This window comes from Erithacus rubecula (assembly GCF_903797595.1).
Source record: "Erithacus rubecula genome assembly, chromosome: 4".
NCBI classification, from domain to species: domain Eukaryota; kingdom Metazoa; phylum Chordata; class Aves; order Passeriformes; family Muscicapidae; genus Erithacus; species Erithacus rubecula.
The window spans coordinates 15,778,138-15,798,288 of NC_136686.1; the positions used below are offsets into that span (position 1 = coordinate 15,778,138).

General features: G+C 39.0%; 1 protein-coding gene across 4 annotated transcripts in view; it reads right to left on the minus strand.

Annotated features, from left to right (window-relative positions):
- KIAA1549 overlaps positions 1–20,151 on the minus strand; it is a 137,470-nt gene that overhangs the window by 16,045 nt on the left and 101,274 nt on the right. For all 4 annotated transcript variants that reach the window (XR_013773944.1, XR_013773945.1, XM_079303415.1 and 1 more), the window contains exons 11-14: positions 11,067–11,269; positions 7,639–7,763; positions 2,990–3,195; positions 1,044–1,267 (exon numbers count right to left, since the gene is read on the minus strand). Coding sequence is in view for 2 of the 4 variants with exons in the window: in XM_079303415.1 (XP_079159541.1) it covers positions 1,044–1,267; positions 2,990–3,195; positions 7,639–7,763; positions 11,067–11,269 (758 nt within the window). In the remaining 2 variants the exon portion in view is untranslated. The remainder of the gene's footprint in view (positions 1–1,043; positions 1,268–2,989; positions 3,196–7,638; positions 7,764–11,066; positions 11,270–20,151) is intronic.

Consider the following 20,151-nt stretch of genomic DNA (forward strand, 5'->3'; position numbering starts at 1 on the left):
CCATTTCCTCCAAGTCATCCTTGCTTCAGCCCCATTTCTCTTGCATTTCCCAGTTTTCCATGCCAGTCCCACTAGGTAGCTCAAATGTCTTTCCTCAAGCTTCTCTTTAATAACATTCTCATTGGCAACTCTCCAAAGCATCTCATGCTTCCCTTAAATTCTCTCCAGTCACCTCCCTCCTATATTTATCTGTCCAAGTAGCCTGTGTTCCAGCTCCCCAGCCCAATGTGTGACACATCTGCAGCCACACAACAGACCATCCTGCCAACAAGGCTTTGTGCTTGCTACAGCGAGTTTAACCCCACCAGGCAAACCAGCGGAGGAACCCACACCACTGGAGAAAAGCTACTTTCTATCAGTGCAGAAGCACCCACTGGGAACCAGCACTCCAGGAATAGTGCCTGCATTCATAAGCCTGAAACAGAACCCAGGGAAAACTTTCTCTGCAAATACAAGGCCAGGAAGGCAGATCTGTGAGGCTGACAGATGTGCCTTATAAGCTTTTATGTACTCCCTCTGGGTAATCTTAATTGATTTGTGAATTTGCTTTTAACATTCAGAATCTTCATTCCTTTTAGGTTGTTCAAAGTTCTCCTTATTTTACATATTGCCCCCCCACCTTCTGCTTTATAAAAATATTACTACTTCCTGGTTATATTACTTGCATCTATATTACTTGAAGTTGGTTTTTTTTTTTGTGCTGATATTGAAATTTTGATCCCTCTACACCACACAAGAATTATCCAAACAAATGGCAGAGCAAATACTAAATTGTTTTAGGGCTGTTTTCATACATCTGGGCTTATTTATCAAGAATTTACTGCTGAGAACTTGCAAAAAATAATTTGAAATCAAAACATAGTGGCCTATACCGAAATAAATAGAAGTGTTTAGAACAATCCGTTCCTTTTCATCTAGATAACTCAAATTCAACTAAGTGATCAAAATTATTTTAAGCTCTGACAGTTAAAAAGCACAATTTTGATGTAGTTTGGGCACTGACCGTAAAAGAAAATTGTTTGTTGCATCTTTGAAATCCCTACCTCTTCCTGGGCTCTATGAAAACAGTAGGCACACTGCCTCCAGGGTCCAAGATCTTGTCAATCTGCATCTGTGCCTTGCGATATATTCTGTGCTGTTCTTTGGAGTCAACCACCACCACGTCATCCACCACTGGGAACTCGTAGTGCCCTTTACGCTTGGCGCGGAGCCGGATCTTATTGCGGTGATGCTCGATCTCGGACTTGTGCCTCAGGGCTGTCTGGATCTTAAGGAAGGAGAAGAAAAAAAATAAAGAAAAGGAATATTTTTTCAGTTGCATATTCTGCAAATTGGATTTTGTTGCTCTTCTGTAAACGTCTCCTCCTCGCCTCTCTGCCCCTGCCTCCCTCCCCCTAATCTCTGAAGGGCTAAAATAAGTCACACAATTTATGAACGCACATTCCTTCCTGGATATTTCACAGCCTCCCCATTGTCTCCCCAGGTAGATGTACTATTATACACAACACGATTGCCAGCACAGCAGGTGCAATTAGAGGGAAGTGGCAGTTTGTTAACAAAAGGCAGGAGGAACACAAAAAACTCCTGCTGTCTGCCAGACAAAATAAGAAAAATAAGACTGACTAGTCTGTAGTCAGCTATGCTAGGCAAACAGGTAGATATTTGATCAACAGTGTTAAAATTTGCCACCTTTTCCCTTTAATGACCTTCATCACACAAGAAGCAAGAACTTCAAGAGCTCATGAATCAGTGCCTCTGCTGTGCAGGAGAGGCTGCCATATGCTATGCAGGAACACAGCAGCAACACAAGGGCCCAGATCCCCAGATAAACATGGCACTATCAGCTCTACATCATCTTAGAGACTGAGTTTTCATGCCTCTGTCCTACCTTTTTTCAGATTTCATAGAGTACATCTCATTACCTGGGTAAAGCTGTTGTAACACCACACTTTATATAAAAAGTCATGGCCCAAAACCCACTGAAATGATTCTCATCACTGGTAAACACTTGAGCACCAGATTAGGTAGCAACAACTGCTCTGCCTGTGCTGGACTAGTTCTGGAACACATCTGCATCAGCAAATTAAGAACCAAATAAAAACTGTTTTTTTGTATTCTCTCATGAAAATCCAAAAAATAAAAGCATATATAGGACACAAGTCAGACTTGCTCTTTATGTTTACAGTTAGAAGCATATGTCTTATGCCCATACAGACAGATTTCTGTTTTCTGACTCCTCTTGCCTCTGTTCCTAGATATAGATATGGATATAGATATAGATTTTTGCCTCTCTTCAGTAAGGTACTGAGAAACATAGATTCTTAACTAGGTTCAGTTACAGGTTTGAGTAATCTTCCACTCTGAATTATGAAAAAATGTCATCTTACACCCAGTATCAAATCGGGATGCAGGTATGTGCTACTGTCAGGCTGTGTATGATGTGGTTTTACAGTGCATCACCTCTCCCCATGCCCCTGGCATGCTCATATACTGCTTACAATAGCATAAGCCTCAGAGAAAGCAAGAAATTTTGTATGGTTACTGCCAGGTAAACACATTAGGAGTTGAAAACAACGAACTGGGCTGCAAATTCACACCCCAGAATGTTTTGAGATAACTTTTTATAACGAACATCCTGAGTCCTGAAAAGCAAAAGAATGGTGTAGAATGAAAACCAAGGTGGGCCATATGTTCTAATTCTCATACATTAATTAGCACAACTCTAAGTCATGTCCTGCTGACTAGCAAAAGGGTGAAGGTATTGTGACCATCAAATCCTCTCTATGTTTAAATTTTGGTCTAGGCACCTCTTAAAAACATGTCAGACAACTTCTCTGGATGGAAACAGGATTATTCCTGTAACTTGTCAACATTTAACTCCTCAGGAATTTACAATGAACAATCAATAACAAGAAACTGGATACTTTTCACTTCCCCCTCAGCTAGGCATGCAATCCTCCAAAAACATTCCAAGCACTTTCCAAAATACCTCTTTATTAATTTTGTTGGTCTCTGCTACTCGATCAGAGAGCACAGAGTTCTGAACTGGAGGTGCTGCCATGGGCTGCATGGCAATCAGCTGGATCTTGCTTGGGACCCGTCTGCTGGCATCTGAGGAACGGGACATCCTGTCCACATGTTCAAAGATAGAGGCTGAGGAGTGCTGCTCGTTTCCACTGCTGGTCTGAGGAGGTCCTAAATCATCAGAATCAATACAGAGTGAAGCAATGCTACCATGGTTATCACAGTCAAATGTTAAGCTCTACAGATGCTGTGCTACAAAACTATACCCTGTTTTCCATCTGTGCCTAATTTGCCCTACAGGCCTTCCAGCTGACTCACATTTAGTGTACAATAAGTTTACCCTGTGGTTTGCAAATTATAAACATTTTCCCATTATATTTCCAGAAGGTGAGCTGTCATTCTTTATTTCTGTAAATCAAGCTCTTGGCACTTGCAAACCCCCAAAATCTCAATCTACTTTACTCCATAAAAAGCTGTTTAAGTGCATTCTGCTAATGAATTTCTCTTATCAGTACTTAAGGAGATGCAAATTGCTCAAATGGGGGTTCAAAGAGCAGTGAAAGATGTCTCAATGCAAAATGCATTTCTTAAGTGATAGTGATACTGGAACAAACAAAAAACCCTTTAGAAATCCGCACAAAACAAAAAGAATTTTACAGATATCTTACTGATTAACACTTTTAAAGCAGATGTTTTCCCTATGACATAATAATAGTTGACATAATAATAAGCAAGCTGCTTAAATACTATCAAGTTGTAATTTGTTGAAGAGGTTGAAGCAACTCAAATACAATCAGCAGAAGACATTAGGAAAATCAGGATGCACAGAAATGCACCCCAGGTCCTGCCAACAGTTAATTACTTAATAGAAATGGGTCATCTCCCTCAAAAGTCTTGAAATCTACAGGATCACCCCAGTGATTTGCAGACAAGCACAGATTTAGCAATCTTTGTTCTGAGTTAGACCTAAATCAGAAACTGTTATGCAGATGAGGCTTGCAAAAGCTATTGAAAACTTTGTATTATCCACAAAGCCACACATTCTCAAACTGCTTTTCACCATGAAATTCAAGCAATGAGAGATCAAGACTTGTGACTTTCCTTACGAAGGAACACAACAGTGTTGAGGGACATAGTTCCACATCTTTCCATAGACTTCTAATAAGAGGATGTGGTTCTCAATATTCAAACCAGGAAGAAAATCTAATTTGATTCTGATACAGAATAAATTGTTTATCAACATGATCCAACTACAACAAGGGATAGGCAGGGAAAAAAAATAGTCAATCCTGTTGCAACATGTGCTGGTAACACAGGATAGGGTTCAGAAGAGGAGTGAATCCTGTCTTCCATAGAAGGTCACAGTAGGTGACTTGCTCCTTTGCTTCCCTCTTCCAGTACAAGGGAGCAGGATAAGAAAGGAATAGTAAGTTTTATTATATTCACAGCATAGTACTTTTGAGCTGGAAAGTAATCTGGCCACAAGTTAAGTGAAATCACTATTCATATTTCTCAAAGTTGATCAAAGCATTGTCAAACATAAATGTTTATAAAAGGCATGAAGCATTTATAAATGTGATTTCTCTTTATAAGTGTTCTTAAAAAGAAAGTAAACAGTTCCCTTCAAGACCTCTGAGCCCAACATGTTTTGAAGGACATGGAGCCTAAATGAAACATATTCATCTCTCTTCTGTAGCTATTTGTATCACCTTAACCATTTGGCATTTTCACAGCCCCATCTTCATGCATCTCTCAGAAGTGTGCAAGCATTGCCTCTCAAAGAGAGTGGCACGAGATATATTAAGGAATTAGTGTGAACCCCTCAGAGCAATAGTGTAGTTAACAGAGATCTGAAATTCTGCATCCATATTCCCCATACAATAGTAGTTTTTTCCTCACCTTTTCACTCTATCATCCGTTCCCAAGCCCACTGACGTCCAACATAAAATTTTAAGGATATTTTCATATTTCTTGGTGAGCAAGGTCTAATATTTTCAGTTACAATGAGCATTCCCTCTGAATCTTTATCATTTCATCCATAACTTTCACTTGTACATACATAAACAAGGGCTTAGCAGGGGCCTCTTAGCTGAAAGGGCTCTTAAACTCATTTTGCAAAACAGAAGTCCCACTGACAATTTTTTGTAAGGCCCTACAGTAACACCATATGTTACTCCTTTTTGCAGAGAAGATACACACAAAAAACCCTCATAAGCTGCATCTGACCTTTAAATCCTCTCTGTGTGCCTACACTCAGGCATTTTGTCTATAAATACAAACCAAGATGGAAGTACAGAAAAGTAGATAAAGTCAGGAACAGCATAGCACTGTATACATACAACAAAAAGAGAAACAATTTCTAACTCAACACATGAATGAGATCCTGTAGAAGTTTTGACAGAGAGAATAAGCATATTTTCTCATTTCAAAGTTCTTACATTATACTATTATTATTCACATTTAGAAAATCTTCCCTATAAAGCTGTTGGATGGCACAACATGAATGAAATTTTGACTTCAGAATAATTCAGCTGAGGCTAAAAAATAATGGAAAGGTACTTAATACCCCAATACTGGTCAGATCATGTTTTAACAACCATTCCATAGAGGTCACATGCCAGGATTGATGTTCATCACTGAGTGGAAACCATTAATTGAGCTGAAATGTCAGGAAGCTATGATTTCATGTGAAAACCAATACAGTGGAGACAGAGAAAGGCTATTGCTTCCTGCACCCTTGAGAGACACAGCAAGCAAGGTGCATAAGGCCTCAAAATCAGAGTCAATGGGATTCTTCAGCTCATCCACTGGTACCTTAACTATGCCAGAATAAGCAATGAGAGACAAATTTCACACAGTTTGTTTGTATCCCAGGAGGTGACATTCCTAGGATGCAGCTGATGACTCACTGCACCTGCCAATAGAAAGCAGCATAATACAGAAGGATGGAAAAAGGTTGGGTACTATAAGATGGTCAGTGCTATCAGAGGACACAGCCCTTATTTTTTCACTAGATGTGTTACACATTATCAGATACAGCTTTGATCAGCTTTCTCCTGCCCTGTGTTTGCCATGTCTCAATCCCAGCAGAGAAAACACTAGTTCACAACAAACTATTTGTGTTTCTTTGCAGGTAGCTGGTGGGTTTTTTTGGGCTTTCAGTAAAGACATTAATTGTAATATCATTTACAACTTGTCTATAGAAAGCTGGTTTCAGGACCAATAGCTGCCTTAATTTTGCTTCTTTCACAGGAGGAAAAAAATTAGAAAAATGTGCTGGATTACTATAATTTGTGTTACTGAGACTTTTCATACTTCAACAGCTCAAAAGCAATTTTATTTTCTTAAACTCAGAAGACAAACTCTTCCATCCTTATTTTTAAGATATAATTGCAGCTACCCCAACACCCCTATTCATATTTGTACTCAACTATCATCTCTGGTTACTTACCCACTCTGTTTGCTCCTGACAACATAAAGGAAAAAGAAGAGACAACACAGTAATTATGACAAATAATTTAGTTAGAATGGCAACTGGAAAAAACCACAGCAGTAAGATGATTGCATTTACTTTTGAATGAAATGCATGAACTTGGATCAAACTGCCAAATCTCAGCTGCACAAAAAGGGAACTGAATCTCCCATTTAGCAGAGAGCTCTCTGCAGACAGTGCCTCCAATTCCAAGTGCTAAAAATAGTCCCTATGATTTGCAAACTAGAGGCACCAAATGCTGAAAAAATACTGTATTTTACCCAGTAAGGGCATGACAGGTCAAAAGGACACATTTTACACAGTCTCTTCACTGCCTTTACCAGGTAATTCAGATGCAGCAACACGTAACATTTCTACACCAAAAAGAAATGTTAAATGTTACATGAAGTTTTAATCCAGACAGAAGATGAAGAGATGAATTTGTAGTTCCCAGGTAAGAGGAAAGGGGAGAACACTAAAACAGTGCAACAGAATTCAAGTCAGATAGGTTGGAGGAGCTCAAACCCTCCTGAGATCTTTTCCTATAATTTCAAATACACAAACATACATATTTTAGAGTACCTCCAAGAAAAAGAGTGGCACTGGAAGCAAGAAGCATTCTTAACATAATAGCACTGAATTTTGATTGTTCTAATGTACAATAATGCAGGCATTTTGAAGTCTGAATTACAATTCATTTGTAAAATTTTCACCTGTCTGGTGCCTTTTTTTTTTTTCATATTACTTTTCCAAAGTTACTATTACAGACAACACCCCCTTGGTCTGAAGTCCTGCTGTGACCTCTACTGCTCGTTTAACTGTCTGCAATTCTGCTACCATGAAAGACACAATTAGGAGGATCCTAGCTGGCAAGAGTTTAGCTGGGGGTGTGTATGGGACAAAAGGAGGCAACATTCATTCCTGCTAAGCCATTTGTTTCAAAAGCTTGCTGGAATGAAAGGAATGTACAGCTCTTCAGTTTCAACAGAAGAAACTAAACCAAACATGAAGGGATTTTCTGCAGCAAGAAGCAGAAAAATCAAAAGCCAAAGATGAGTTTAGAAAAGTTACAGTACCAGAGTAACTCTTCAGCCTGAGCAAAGCACTAGAGCACACAAGAAGAAAAAAATAAATTAACAAACCCTTCTTCACTGCTCTTCGTGGCTTGCCCTCGTTTGCAACAGTTGATGGTCTTGCAGTTTCTTCTCCTGTCTCTCTCCCACTGGACTGTTCACTTGCTGTGGATTCAGCATCTGATGGTGAAATTCTGCCACAAACATTACAAAACAAGAAATCAACATGTGACACAAGTTTGCAAGGGGACATAATTCTCACACATAAATAATCCTCTGCTAAAATATCTTGTGATGTCTGCTAAAATTTTCCTCTGTTTATAAGTAAATTTATAATACATTATTTTAGCTAGATATTCATTGCCAAGATGTTACCATTGTTGTGTGTGAAAAATGACTGCAACACAATTCACATGTGACAATATTATTAAGTCATCTTTCCTTTAAAATACACTACAAGAAAAAGGTCTGCATTTGTAAAGCAGTTTACCTCTTAGAAAGAAAATAATTATAATTAGGAATATGAAACCCACATAGGTAACTAGTCTAACATTCAGCCTTGGTGCTCTCTTGCTAACAATACAAATCTATGTGAATATTTTCCTGACTAGTCAAACGTAAGGCAATTCAAAAATGCTTCTTTCAAGTATTTATTCCATGCAGTCACAAGATTCTTAATAACATTTGTTAACTAAAAAAATACAATCTCACTGCTTGCAGCTTTTGTAGGCAATATAGAAAAATAAAAACCACCATGATCTTTCCCAATAAAATACTTTAGCTGCAAAAGTTATTCTGATAGTATAAAAATAGAAAAAAATACAGGGCACACACCACTGCCTGACACCCCAGCCTGTCTTTTCACATGGGATCAGCCTTTGTGACAGTGTCTCCAGTGACCACTTTGTCTTGTGAACACTCCTCTTCTGGCAGGGAGTTAATAACGGAGAGTGCACACACGTCTGTGCATTAACATCATTAGTGCAGGATTTGCTTGGACTAGAGGGGTATCTGAACCAGCTACTGAGCCTCTTGGCTAAACATCAACCTGGCCTGAGCTCACACACTAAGATAACTATATGCAGCATGAGAAGTCCATTGAAGTTAAATCTACTCCTGAATTCAACTTCCCTTTTTCTCCTCCCCAGACAATGCCCTGATCTGCAGGACTATAATACTAATGTCACATCCCAATTAGCAGGGAAAAGAGCAGAAATGGTCCTCAATGATCTTAGAGATCTGCATCACTGCATCTTTTTCTTTGGGGGAGAGGATGTGCAGAGCTATCATCTCCATCACCTTTGTCCTGGTTCAGCAGAATATGAGGCTGGAGCTCTGTGTCAGATCTACTACTGACTTTTTGTTTCATCTCATTGTGCTCTGCATTCCCCTTCATACTCTTTTCTCAGCCTATCCAAATCATCACCAGGTTACAGGAACATAAATCATGTTGAGTCAACATCAGCCATCTCTTGTAAGTGCTGAAGAACATGCAGTTGTATACTCTCAAGTCAAAAGCACAGGTCCAACTCTCAGCTGGAGCCTAGGGTTGCTGAGCTTTCTGAACTCAGCTGCTCTTGTTTGTTGTTTCTGACAGATGTAGAACGTGTACTCACATCACCACTACATTTCCTGGAATGTAACATACAATTCTGAGCTGAACTGTGATGAACTGAGTTCTGTATTTCCTCACAAAACATCAAGCAGCTAAACTCAACACAACACAGTATGATACCATTTCACATTTCAACTTCTGCCTTGGGGAACAAATCTTTCAAATTGCAAGCTGACATGGGCACATCAGCATGGAAGGGAGATGATGGCAACATCTCCATAGTTAAGCCTCAAGGAAGATTTGTTCTGAAAGGAATATTAAGGAGAAAAGGGAGATTGTCTTTTGAAAACATTTCAAGCATCTGAACTACAGGTCAGTCACTCTCACCTCTGTGCCTAGGAAGATCACAGAGCAGATCATCCTGGAAACTCTGCTAAGGCACATGACAAATAAGGAGGAGCCTGGTGACAGCCAACATGGCTTTACTAAGGGGAAATCACACCTGAATTACTTGGTGGCCTTCTACAATAGGATCATGGCATATCATTAGAATATTGGCTTCTAAAATTTCTCCTGCCTAATTTTCTAAATTATTCTAGATGAAATATAGTAGTAACCTCAAATTTAAACATTTTTCATATGCTTATCTGCATATAAATATAGATGCTTTCCCCTCCCACATGTATCATCTTTGTCCTAGGTCACTTCTGGACTTATTAAAAGAAACACATAAACACTTGTCTTTCAGATTTGTATTACTTTGTTTTAAACTATGTAAGCTACATCAAAATTAATATAGCTCATTTTTCTTCCATTATTTTCTAGTTTTGCCCACCTTCCACTGTACCACTGCCAGTCTTCTACTTACAAGGCCTGTAGAGATTTAAGAAAACAAGCTTAGCATCTGGAAGGGGGAAACTGAGTTTTATGAAGCCCACATGGGGAAGATGAAGCAAGGATCTTAAGATAGCTGGGGCTTTAAAGCAAGCACAGAGGGCTGAACAGGTGAGCAAGCTGTGTTGCAGAGACCTGCAACTCAATCAGAATCACCATTAGCTTCTTTCTTAAGCTCATCCAACTCTGCCCTTGATGGTTTGCTTTTTTTTCCTCCCACTGTGCAGTATCATATAAGTATAAGCACAGGGAATGCAGAGCTGAAGACAGAGAAGTGTGAGAGTGAGGGAGAGGAGGAAGAATTACTGGAAAGCATAGTTCAGAGGGGGTCATCTCAGAGTTCCATTTTTTGCCCATGTGTTACCTTCTACATTTTTTTTTTGTGCAGCTCCAACTCTGTTACTCAGCTTTGCTACATCACCTATCCTACAAACACGATTTTTTCCAGCAAGGGACAGTCACATCATGTGATTATTGGAAAAGGTTAGGAAAATGCTGCTGGTGCTCCTTTGCCATTTGCACAGCTATGAATTACCATTCCTTTTTCTGAGTAAGGCTCATTTACTACAAGACTTCCTCCAGATAATCATAAATAACATTTCTGCATCTTCCCTGAAGTTTGGAGATATGGCTTAGTTTTGGAAATCCCAACTTTTCATATATGTATTGATCACTATCAATGTGATTGAAACACATTACTCTTTGTCAGTGGCTTTCATTTGTTTTTAACCACTTACTGGCTTAGGAGATGGAGACCACAAAGAGACTGCATTGAAAAACAAGCAATGACTTGACTCCAGTCAACTCAGCAGTGTCTTAAATACCCCTCTTAACTGGGGATGTTCCCTTTAAAAGAAAAATGAACACTAAACTGTCACAACCCTGCACTAATGAGTAGCAAGGTGTAGCAGTGCTGGCTCACTAGAAAATGCGAGTTCTGGAGCTCCAAAACAGTTTTTTCCACTGAAATTGCCCTAAAAATACAGCAATCCCTAGCCCTTAATACAGTGTTGTCTACTACAATTTGTTTTTATCTCTGTGAACTGACCTCCCTCTGTGTCGAACAGTCTTTGAAGGCTTTGTGGAAGTCTTGGATTTGGGGCTGGGCACATCTCCATTTTCAGATGGGGTAGTATCCTTAATAGGTCCTGGTAAAGGAGCTGGCTCATGGATAATCAGGACATCATCTTTATTGTGCTGGCCCAGATGCTGCTTAGCAAAATCAAAGCCTTTCACACTGGGGGCTTGTAGCTGTGAGAAAAGAACAAAGACAAGAAACAGGAACAGTAAGTGACAATGAGTACAAAGGCTTTGTTCAGATCTGCAAACAATGGCCACCGAGAGGAGAGTCAGGTTATGGTAGTCTCAGAAATGAACATGAGAGCAACAGGGAAAAGAAACTCCACAATTCTGCCACCTTCCTGCATATGATACACAGTTTATAATTCCAAATCAATAAATATTGTTTTAAAATATACTTCTGATGCTGCTATTTCTTTAGATTTAATCACTGTGTGAGGAGCTTTTTGTGTACTTGTGGGTGCAAGGCTGGAGACACCTATGTGCAGACTGAAATGGCTACTGCCACCAGGTCTTATTTTCATTTCTTTCAGCCAAAATGGTTGCAGGATTTTAAATAATTTGAATAATGTCACTGTTGACATTTCTCATTTTGAAATCCCCAAATCTAGGAGTGCTTGTACAAACACCTAGTTCATCTGATGAAAGACAAACACTCTGCAGATCTGAGTTATACAGCTGCCTGGCAAGGACTTGTCAGCTAGTATTGATGCCTCCAGAAAAAACCCTAAAAATCTCTTTGGAATTTCATACTGAACAGATAATATACAAAAGGCTTTGGAATTTAGAGAAATCATCCTGAGGATCTTATTCAATGGGCATCTTGCTTGAGAAAGACACAGAATGTAGCCTTTTACTTTCATAATTCTATTACTAAAAAAAAAGCTAATCTCATCAGTGACTTGATTCAGACTTAATTAAGGCTCCAAGTTTCAAGCTCTCTGCTGATTTTTTTTGGGGCTTTGGAGTAATTGGAAAATCTGAAGAACTAATTAAGAGAAAGTTTTTCTTCAAACCCCATTTAATTCTATGTAGTTTGGAAGTTGAAAGCAGAAAGGAATGTTGACAACTCCAGTTTTTGAAGCGCACACACACACACAACCTGCTGTACACCACACACACAAAATCTTCTGTGTGTTCCCAGAGCTGATTTCCTGCAAAGTGAAGCATGTGCTGGAGTGTATTCATGGGTGCATCAGGTTCCAGATGTTTAAATGAACCCCCTTTCATAAAGCTTGGCATGCCAACATAGCTGACTGCAAACAGACTTGACTGATATCATGCCAAGATAAGCTTGCCTAAGGAATATTCCGAAACAATCTCTTCAAAATATTTTCTCAGTAAGCAAACATTTTCCAAATGGTTCTTAGAAAGGGCAATGCAGTCGAGCAAGCTGCCCATTTAAGCCAGTAGATGGCAATAAAAGCTCTTCTGTAAAATCCAACCGTTTGTCTGTTGAGGTTTTGGAGCTAATTTCTCACAAAATGAGTAAGCTTATTATTTGAACAGATCTGGATGTCTTCTATGTCCATTCATCCTGGGCTTTGCAACAGTCCCTTCAGTTCAGCATTATGGGTGATTCAGTTATTGAATTTATGCAAATAACTGCAACCACTGATTCAAAAGGGCACTGGGGAGCTACACTAGGTGAAGGTGTAACTGTGTCTCAGTATTTTTTGTCACTGTCATCTAGTGAAGTCTTCCTGAAATTTCCTCCCCTTCAGATGCTAAACATTTCTCTTCAGGATCTTTTTTACTTAATAAAATCCCCACCCCTTCCCCCAAATACTTGTGAAGACAAACTTTTCACTTCTGCTGTCAGAGTTATCAGGCCAGTTCACACCACTTTGATTACTGAAACTTCTTAGTTACCCCATCTCACTTACAGCCTGTTAGAAGTTGTATCTATTCTCCTAGAAGATACTCCTCTGTATGACACTTCCTTTGACCCTTCAATGGCTTCCCTTCTTCTAACCCTTTCATATCCCTCCCTCCTGTCTGCACAGCCCTGCTGCTGCTTCCTGATGATCACATCCTCTATTTCACGACATTCCCCTCCACAGAATCCAGCCCCCTTAGCTCCAAAGATGACACTCTTCACCATGTGCTAGGCACAATTCTTCCACAAAAAAAACTGGTGGTGCTCTACCCTTTTCTTATAAACCTGCAAACTTACTACTGCTTTTTAATAGTGTGATGGGTGGGGTAAGGAAAAGCAACTGAAGAGACAAACATTTCAGGAATACTGGAGTAACCAGTATGGTTTTACTGAGACTGCTGCGTGTCTGAAGCATGAACTTCAACCTGTCTTAGAATCACTCTAGCAGACTGAGTTTGTAAACCTGTTTGGGAATAAAAAATCATACAAAAATATAACATTTTCAGCTTTAACTTTGAATAGTTTTAGTTGCAGTCCAACACAACCTTTTATCTAAGCACAGTCATGGAAACAGATATATTTATGTGTACATGCACATGTGCCACAGCATATGTATCCATGAATGTTTATCTGCAGACAGACCACACAGCAGCTGAATTAAAAGGCTGTTAGTGCTGCAAAGACCAGCACTCACACTGTAAGAAATGCCAGTTAACATTATCTTAAACAACCACAACCAGATCCCCTCAAACACAGCATTGCAATAAAGTCTTATGTTAGAACTTCATAAATTCAGGACTGTCACAGGAACCCTCTTGCTCTCTCCCACCCCGCTGGATCCTTGGCACAGAATGTTAGTTGCAAAAGCAGGATCCCCATCTCATTTCACACAGAAGCTGGCAAACACACACTGAAAGGAGAAGGGGATGCAAGATGAGTCTTTTATGCATGTCTACAATTAGGGTGGCTAAGACTTTAGGGTTTCATGGACACCTGCTGGCAACAGAGGACTGGCCAATCTCAGCTATCACCACCACAGAACCTACAGCTATATTTTCCTTAAGTGGGAGCCACGTAAACTCCTCAGCTGGTTTTACTCTTCCTTGACAGGCAGAACCATTCTCTCTGCCCCACTCTCTCTTGCCTCTCCCTCTTCCTGCCAGCTGCCAGTGCCAGCTTACAGCATCCAAGAACTCCAGGCTGTCAGTCTTTATACTTTTAACACCTGGTGTTGTAACATGCTCCGTGTGACAGAACAGAGAAAAAACCCTCTCAGCTCTACAACCTTATAAATGCAGAATTGGTGTAAAATCCTCTGACAATTTAACTTAAAATCTCTAAAAAGTATTTTTTGACCCCATGCAAACATTCTCCTAAAGTTTTAAACTTAAGCCAGAAACTGGCAGTTCCCCACAGAATCAGCAGAAGCATTTCCCTCATACCAATAACCCTCTTGTTCTCCTTCCCTCCACACCCTACAGCCCCTAAGGCTCAGAATGCAAACTAGAACTTCTCCATGACAATTTTCAAAATTTTCTCTAAACCTTGTTCTTTGGAAAACAAACTCTTCTCATCTTAAAAAATAGTTTTGGTATGAAACTGATACTTGAATGGAAATGGCCTGAATGCTTCAAGTCTTTTAAAGTTCTGTACAGCCAAACATTTCTGGATATCTCATGCCAAAAATCTTAAGTTGGCACTATCAGCTCCAGCCAATACAGAGACTGTATGCACATGTGCATATGTTTGTGCATATGAATGAAAAAAACAGAGAGAAAAACGTGACAATGCATACACACAAACATGATACATGACTGAATATGAAAAGTTGGTCCTCAAAAAAACCAATAAAATCACTTATTAAAAATTATATTTCTGGAAAAATAGGATACTAATAGGATTACTACTGTAGAAATAACATTGGCATAAGCCTGCTTTTTTTCTTAAAAACACATTCTAGGCATCTCATACCTCTCCTTGCAGACCATGGCAGCATTATGACTCCTAACTGAAAAATAATAGGAGCCAAAATCCACATTTTCAGTGAGAACTGCCTGAAGGGGACAGAACAATAACTGCTTTCTTCAAGACCAGACAGTCAGACCACTGACTCAGTGAAATTAATAGTGTTACTCTTGACTCAGTAAGTTTTCTAAGAAATTTCTGCATGCCATCTGCTAAATTCTTTATTTTCTTTGTATCAAGTTATGTAAAAAAGGTTGCATCACCTCTGCCCATCTTGGTACTGGTAGTCAGGATACCATGTGTGGATCAGTTATCTACTACTCATATATTAATCATCACCAAGAAAAGTATGAAATAAGAGCACTTTTTAAGTTGTGCTAGTATTGTTATTTGTTTAGGCATTGAAAATGACCATCTTTTCTCCAGCCTCAGGTGCCTTTACCCAGGACTGCACAAAACCAGTCTTGGCAAAGATTTCTTGTTTTAAATGTAAGTTGTTAGGAGTTTTCATTTATCTTTAATATTTGTGAAAGGGAAAGACATAAACTGCTCTGAAGCTTATCACTAAAATGAACATATCTAAATTACTGCACTCATAAGGAATTATATTGTTATACAAATACAGAACCTGCCAAAATCTCAGAGAAAGATGATTTCATATTGCACAGCCAAGAGAGTTTTTAATTCTATTGTTACATACTGAATGAAAAAAAAAAACACAAACCCAAACCATTATTTGAAGCTCAATTTATAGAAAAAAATCAAATAATTTCTGAAGAAGCCTACAAAATCTGTGCACCTCAGTCAGTTCTTGTTGCATAAAATCAGATAATACTTTCAGTGTTGTTCAAGCCACTGAAATACAAAATGTTTACCAATATATTGTTTTGTTGGATGCAGAGACTCACAGGAATGTCAACAACCTGTCTTCTCAAAAAAGCAAATGCTGCTTACAGGCCAGTGAATAATTTCAGCAGAAAGCAGAAGAAATACACTTAACTGAGCATTCTCCATGTAGTTCCTACAAGCAGCATTTGAATTTGGCCATAATATGAACAATAATGTCTTAAGACAATTTTCTACTGATTTTATGCCACGGTCTTGCCTTGTTTCTTGTAGAGCCAGCTGAATTGAGCAGAGGCTGTTAGCATACATTTCTCAGGAAACAAAGGAGCAAAGCATGTGCTTTAGAGTCAGTGCACAACCTGTGAACAGGACAAGAATCCCTATAAAGAAGTCCCACTGACTTACAACCTTACTATAATGTTAGCATATGGAATGTTACAGGATAAACAAACTTTTCAGAAAAAAAAAAGCAAGTCTACAAGCTTAAATATAGAAGATAATGAGACACACTGTTCTTAAAATTAAAGTGGGTCGAAGATAAAAATCAGTGTGATATAGGACAGCTTAGAGCTACTACACATTGCCTAGTGACTTCACAACCTGACATTCACACCCAGTAAACTTTTGTCCATATCCCCAGGGCACTATTAACATGTTAGTGTGAGTTCACTGTGGTAGTCTCCTGATGTATCAAAAAAGGATAATAATTTGTAATTGCTTGTGTGCTTGGTAGTGTCTTCTTAATTTTAACTCTTTTTTCATTTGACTATGTCTCTACTATCTCATCCAAGAAGTCATCTACACCTTCTTCCCACCAAGGATCATTCAACTGTATGGTTTGCACTCACTGTTCCACAAGATATTCAAAACACCTACCAGTCTACCAATAAGTAAGAATTTAGAAGTACTGAGGCATGTTCACCTTTCAGAGTCTCCTTTTCTTATGCAGCTCATTTTTCCATTATCATTCCTACCTATCTTACCAGGTAAGTACAACCTCTGTATTTTTGCATTTTTGTATTTTGAAATTGCTCTCCTTTGACATAAACCCCCCCCCTTTGGGATGATGACCAGAGACTGCCTGTAAAGAATGCACACAATTTGTGCATATGATTCAAGAGCAGTAATGCATATCTGATTTAAGACACAAAACCTCTTCATTCATGAAAATAGCATATTAAAAGATCTCGTAGAAGGAGAGTTCTGACTCCACAGCCACCTTCAAAATATTGAAAAAAGACCCACTTGCATCTCTTGAGGACTTTTTGTGCCATTGTGTCTCTTTTCTGACATGGGATATGATACAATTTACTTGCACCATAAGCCAAACTTCCAAGTCTACTTTAAAAAAACCCAACACTAACATCACTGAGGAATTGCATAGGGGTTCCTTCACTGTTGCTAGTTTAGAAAATATGTTTAGGGACCAAAACAAAAAGAAGTCTCTAATTTAAATACCTTCACTTCTTAATAGTGTTTGCAGGTAAAAAGAAGTGCAATGACAGTTCCCTGTATTTATTACATCTTACTTGGGATGCCACCACCCTCCCACTACAGTAGTGTGACAGCCTGTGCCCTCCATGGCAAGCCTCAAACCAGAAGCAAGATTTTGAGACCTGAGAGTCAAAAAAGAGGTTGCATGTACAAAATGCCACCCATTTTCTTATCTTAGACCAAGTATCTCTATACAAATTACATTTCCCACTTCACATCACAACAGCACTTTGGTCAAGTATTACCATTTCAGGGCAGAACAAGCTGGTGAACAGCCTCTGGTTCTCCTTCCCTCTGCTGTAAAGTCAGAACTGTGTTACTGCTTACCACCAAACAAATAGTAAGAAAAACAGGAATCCCACAGAAAATACCACCTCAGGAATTTTGCTTCAGGAGTAGGATTAAAAACAAATAAAGAAACCCCCAAACTTACAAAACTTTATAAAACCTGAGATTCTCAAGGCACCTGTCCTGAAATATTTTCTTAAGACAGATTCTTCTTGCGGATTTTCATCATCCCTCTTCTTCTCCTTTGTGCATTTCCTCCTGCCACACTAATATTACCATGACAGCTCAGTAAATTTCACAAAATACAAGAGGGATCATGTTGTTGAAAGCCCATAACTCTGAGTACATATATGCCCACAGGCTGCTGAGATAACTGCTGTAACAGGCAGAATTTTGTTCCTGAATTGCACACAGTTTTAGCTCTCCTTCTCAGACAGAAATGCTGCTGGGTGGATCCTATCCTAATCACAGTTTGGGAGGTTCCTTTGCACACTGGTTGGATGGAAGTGTCAGGAGGAAGTTAGATGAAGATTGGCAACTTCATCCAATAGACAGGTCACTGCTGTCTCAGTTCCACCAGGTTTTTGTCCCTAAGTTATGTTAAACAATTACTCATCTAAGGCCACGTACATAACTCCAACACCAACTGCAACCTCTAGGAGAGATAACACAACACATAAAAAAATTACAAATTAAGGGAATTCTTTCCTAACCTTGTAAAGCAAACAGTTACACTCTAACATGGCTTTCACTATCTGCACAGAGCATATAGATAACACAGTCCAAAAACACATCCTCTCTACAAATAATGAGAAAAGTGCTACCACATTTAACTAAAGACTTCCAAGATAGAGCACAAGTCAGAAATTTTCATTTATTTTTTTCACGCTGGTATTTTGTTGGGTTCAGTGATTCACACATTTATATACCCAAGAGGGGTTTGAAGTGCACAGAAAGTACATTCCCATATACTGCAGAAACATTCTGCTTGCTGAAATGAAACTGCAACTTTCAGTCACAAGTGGGTAGCACATTAAAACCTTAGACAATAATGATTTAATGTTGGTGCATTTCCATGCTCCCAAAGCAGCTAAATTCTACAGCAGACTCTCTATCATCTTTAGTTAGGAGAGAATAATTTACTTCCCCAGTACTAATCTTATTTAATATCAGAGGTTTATTATGTTTAAGATGGCACAACATTTACCTGTATCTTGAAAACAGATTCTTTATAACTCCTTTTGAAAAGTAACCACCATACAAACATGAGACTATAAATACACTGATCACCTACATTTTGAATGGCATATTCAATTCTACTCTCCCCCTCTCAAAACAGATAGAACAGAATTAGAAAATGTTCATGCTATTCAAAGGTTCAAATGCCAAGACAAAAGAAGGGATTGGAAAAAGAGATGACAGAGATAGCAATATGACAGAGGTCTGTAAAGTCAGGATTGGCAAAGATGAAATGCCTAGGTATCACTGCTCCCTGTCCTCTCCAATACAAGGGCTAAGAGGCATCACAGAAAACTTGGAACTAGCAAGATAAAAGCAGGGTGAAACAACATAATGTGGTTCTTCATGTAACATGCTGTGGGAATCCCTGTCAGCAGCTGAGTTCAGAATGACCAAACAAGTTCACGAAAAGAATGTTCAGGGTTGCTAAATATCATCACTTCTAGACACAGTTCTTGAGACACAAATAACTGGAGGCTGAAGAGTTACTCAAGGCAAAGCAATCCATACACTTGCCCTGTCCTTCTCCTCTCTAGGCTTTTCCTGGTGGCATCTGGGCTAGATGGCCCTTGGAATGATCTCAACACAGATAATCATATGTTTCTATAAAAGCAGATGGAGACCTTTTACTTTTTCTACCTATTTATATAGACAGCATCTCTAAGTGTGGTATTTTATTTCTACCATTTGTGAATGGTTAATCCTCATTACAGAAGAAGAGTTACTATAAAAGAGCTCTTTCAGAGGAACTGCCATCAGAGAAATGTATTGTTGAGAAGTAATTAAGATGTTGAATACTGCATCCCTTGTTAGAATCCAGCTATTGACTCTGAAGAAGATCCTGTATGTCATTCACAAAAAGATAACAGTTTGGATAGTTAGTCAAGGTAGCTATTAGAAATGAATGGTGTTTGTTATGCAAACATGATACTCTTGCATAAACTCATGTCAGTTTTCAAGCAGTTTTTATAAGATTGGTGTCAGCTGCCTTTCTTAACATGAGTCTCTTCTGACTGAATTTTTCTGCAATGCAGAGCTGTTGCCTCGACATTATACAGATTAACAAAAGGATTACAGGATGTCAAAACATCACAAGAATTCTCTGCATCAGGAGGAGAAGCCTAGTATTTAGCCTCCAGCAGAGCTGGCCTCTGATCTTGGGAACATCCAAGAGATACTCTACTGACTGCACAATAATAAGCAAAATTCTCAATTCAGAGGTGCAAAGTTACACCTGACACATGACATTTGGTTATCAGATATTCCTGCTTAGTTGGGGGGAAATGAAAATCCACACAAGTGCCTCTCAGACATCTTGCAGGAGGCATGACTCATTACCTGT